This window comes from Buceros rhinoceros, unplaced genomic scaffold (genome assembly GCF_000710305.1).
Source record: "Buceros rhinoceros silvestris isolate BGI_N320 unplaced genomic scaffold, ASM71030v1 scaffold20749, whole genome shotgun sequence".
In the NCBI taxonomy this organism is placed as follows: Eukaryota; Metazoa; Chordata; class Aves; order Bucerotiformes; family Bucerotidae; genus Buceros; species Buceros rhinoceros.
This window is the reverse complement of record NW_010431167.1, coordinates 2895-5291: the sequence shown is the minus strand read 5'-3', so window position 1 is coordinate 5291 and position 2397 is coordinate 2895. Positions and strand designations below refer to the sequence as shown.

General features: G+C 61.5%; 1 protein-coding gene across 1 annotated transcript; it reads left to right on the top strand.

The window, feature by feature from the left end:
• Positions 1–115: 115 nt before the first annotated feature.
• On the top strand, positions 116–1756 carry SIRT3 (sirtuin 3; the record flags this gene model as incomplete). Its single annotated transcript, XM_010143339.1, has 4 exons — positions 116–395; positions 537–637; positions 856–1017; positions 1472–1756. Coding segments are annotated over 4 exons (828 nt in total), but the record flags the coding sequence as incomplete, so codon positions are not given.
• Positions 1757–2397: the final 641 nt, after the last annotated feature.

Below are 2397 nucleotides of genomic sequence, written 5' to 3'. Positions count from 1 at the left end.
GACTGGAGGAGCTTGAAGGGCTTTTCCAACCCAAACAGTTCCATGATTCTGTGATTCTCCAGCCAAAGGTGGGCTTGGGGCCATTCTGTCCCACCTTGCCCTGGCTCTGTGGCAGTGGGCAGCTCTCCCTGCGCTGGGACCAGCCCCGCTTTCTCTTCACAGGTCCCCAGGGAGTGGCCTTTACAGCAACCTCGAGCAGTACAACATCCCCTACCCAGAGGCCATCTTTGAACTGTCCTATTTCTTTGCCAACCCGAAGCCCTTCTTCACTTTGGCCAAGGAGCTCTACCCTGGCAACTACCGACCCAACTACGCCCACTATTTCCTGAGGCTGCTGCACGACCAAGGGCTCCTCCTGCGCCTCTACACCCAGAACATCGATGGGCTGGAGCGAGGTGAGGTTCTCCTGTCTCCTAGCACCAGGACGGGCTGAGGGTGAGAAGCAGGGCAGGAGGCAGCACAGGGGAAGTGCCCAGCGGAGGTTCTGGTTCAGTCCCCTCACGCTGAGCCGTCCTGTCCTGCGCGCTGTGTTCCAGCTGCTGGGATCCCTCCTGATAAACTGGTGGAAGCCCACGGCACCTTTGCCACTGCCACCTGTACGGTCTGTCGAAGGAAGTTCCCAGGAGAGGACTTCAGGGTGAGTGGCCGCAGCTGACACGTGATTTAACATGAATTAATGCATTGGTGCATCGACACGTGACCTAACATGAGAAGGAGGAGTAGGAGGACCTGCTGCGGGCCCGTTACTGTGCCCTCGGGTCCAGGAGGTCTGACTGGAGGGGACCAGGTTGGGGCTGGGCGCTGCTGCGAGGACACACTGGGGTTGTGACCCGCTGCCTGGTAATCGCGCTGCAGGGGGACGTCATGGCCGACACGGTCCCTCGCTGTCCTGTCTGCACCGGAGTCGTCAAGCCTGACATCGTGTTCTTCGGCGAGGAGCTCCCGCAGCGCTTCTTCCTGCACATGACAGACTTCCCCTGGGCAGACCTGCTCCTCGTCATCGGGACCTCCCTGGAGGTCTGCGGCTACGGGCAGCCCCCACTCGCCAGGAGAAACTGGCATGGGGCGACAGGGACACTGAGGGGGAGAGGGGGTTCAGGGAAGGCCAGGACTTGGGTTACCGAGGTGAAACCTGAGGTGGCAGGGTGAGAAATGGGGGCCTGCTGCTGGTGAAGGAGGTGCAGAGCAAGAGAGGAGTTTGGGGGCTACTTGAGGACAGGCCACCAGAAAGCAGCCCTGGGAACGTTCTGTGTCACAGTGGACAGGGCTCTGGGCAGCCTGCTCTGGCGGAAGATGTCCCCGCTCCCCGCAGAGGGGTGGACTGGGTGAGCTTTGAAGGTCTCTCCAGCCCAAACCAGTCTGTGGTTCTATAACCCATAACCCTGTGGGGCAGCTCAGCCTGCAGCGGCAGCAGGGACAGCTCCTCCGACTGGGAACATTCGCGGTGACCCTCTCCCTGTGCCCTCCTCAGGTGGAGCCCTTCGCCAGCCTGGCGGGGGCTGTGCGCAGCTCCGTTCCCCGGGTCCTCATCAACCGCGACCTCGTGGGGCCCTTCGCCTGGCAGCAGCGCCACAACGACGTGGCCCAGCTGGGGGACGTGGTGGCTGGGGTCAGGAAGCTGGTGGAGCTGCTGGACTGGACTGAAGAGATGCAAACGCTGATCCAGAAGGAAAAGGAAAAGGTGGGAAGGGGCTCAGAGCCCCGTCACCCCCCTCACCTCTCCCCTTCTCATGCCAGGGTTATGCCAGGGGAGCAGGTTTGTGCTTGCTCGTAGGAAGAACCGGGAAGGGGCCGGGCTTTGGGGTGGGAGAGAGCACTCCAGGCCGCCTTCTAGTCATAAAGCGTTCTGCTGAGTTCATCGGGGTTTTGATGTGTCCCCAAACACACTGGAGAACCCACTAGATGAGGGGGCAGTGCCTGGAGCTGGAAGTGACCCCCCAGAAAGCCGGTTACCCGTGTCAAGTCAATCCAGAAGAATAGCAGAGGACTCACCCTGCACATCAGCAACACGAAACACGGACACCTCTTCTCCAGGCACTGCTTCCCTTGGGGACACAAGGAGCCAGGGAAGCCGTGGGACACCAACAGACCCGCCATGGGGCCGTGCCGGGGGGCCAGGGTCACTGCTCAGCCGTCGGGTTCACACTGCTTCTCCCTGGCTGGGAGCGCGAGCCGGCCGTGCTGTTGGTGGCAGGTTGACATGACTAACTGCTGGGTGAGCCCAAGGGTCCACAGGCCTCCGCTCCGTGGAGCCTTCCTCTTCCTGGACAGTCGCTGAATGGCCTTGGTCTTGTTGCTAGTGGTGGTTGTGGTCGTTGTCAGCAGTAAGCCCTGGCAGCAACGAAAAGGGGGCTGTAACTGCGCTGTGGGGCCAGACGGGCGAGGAGGAGTAGGAGG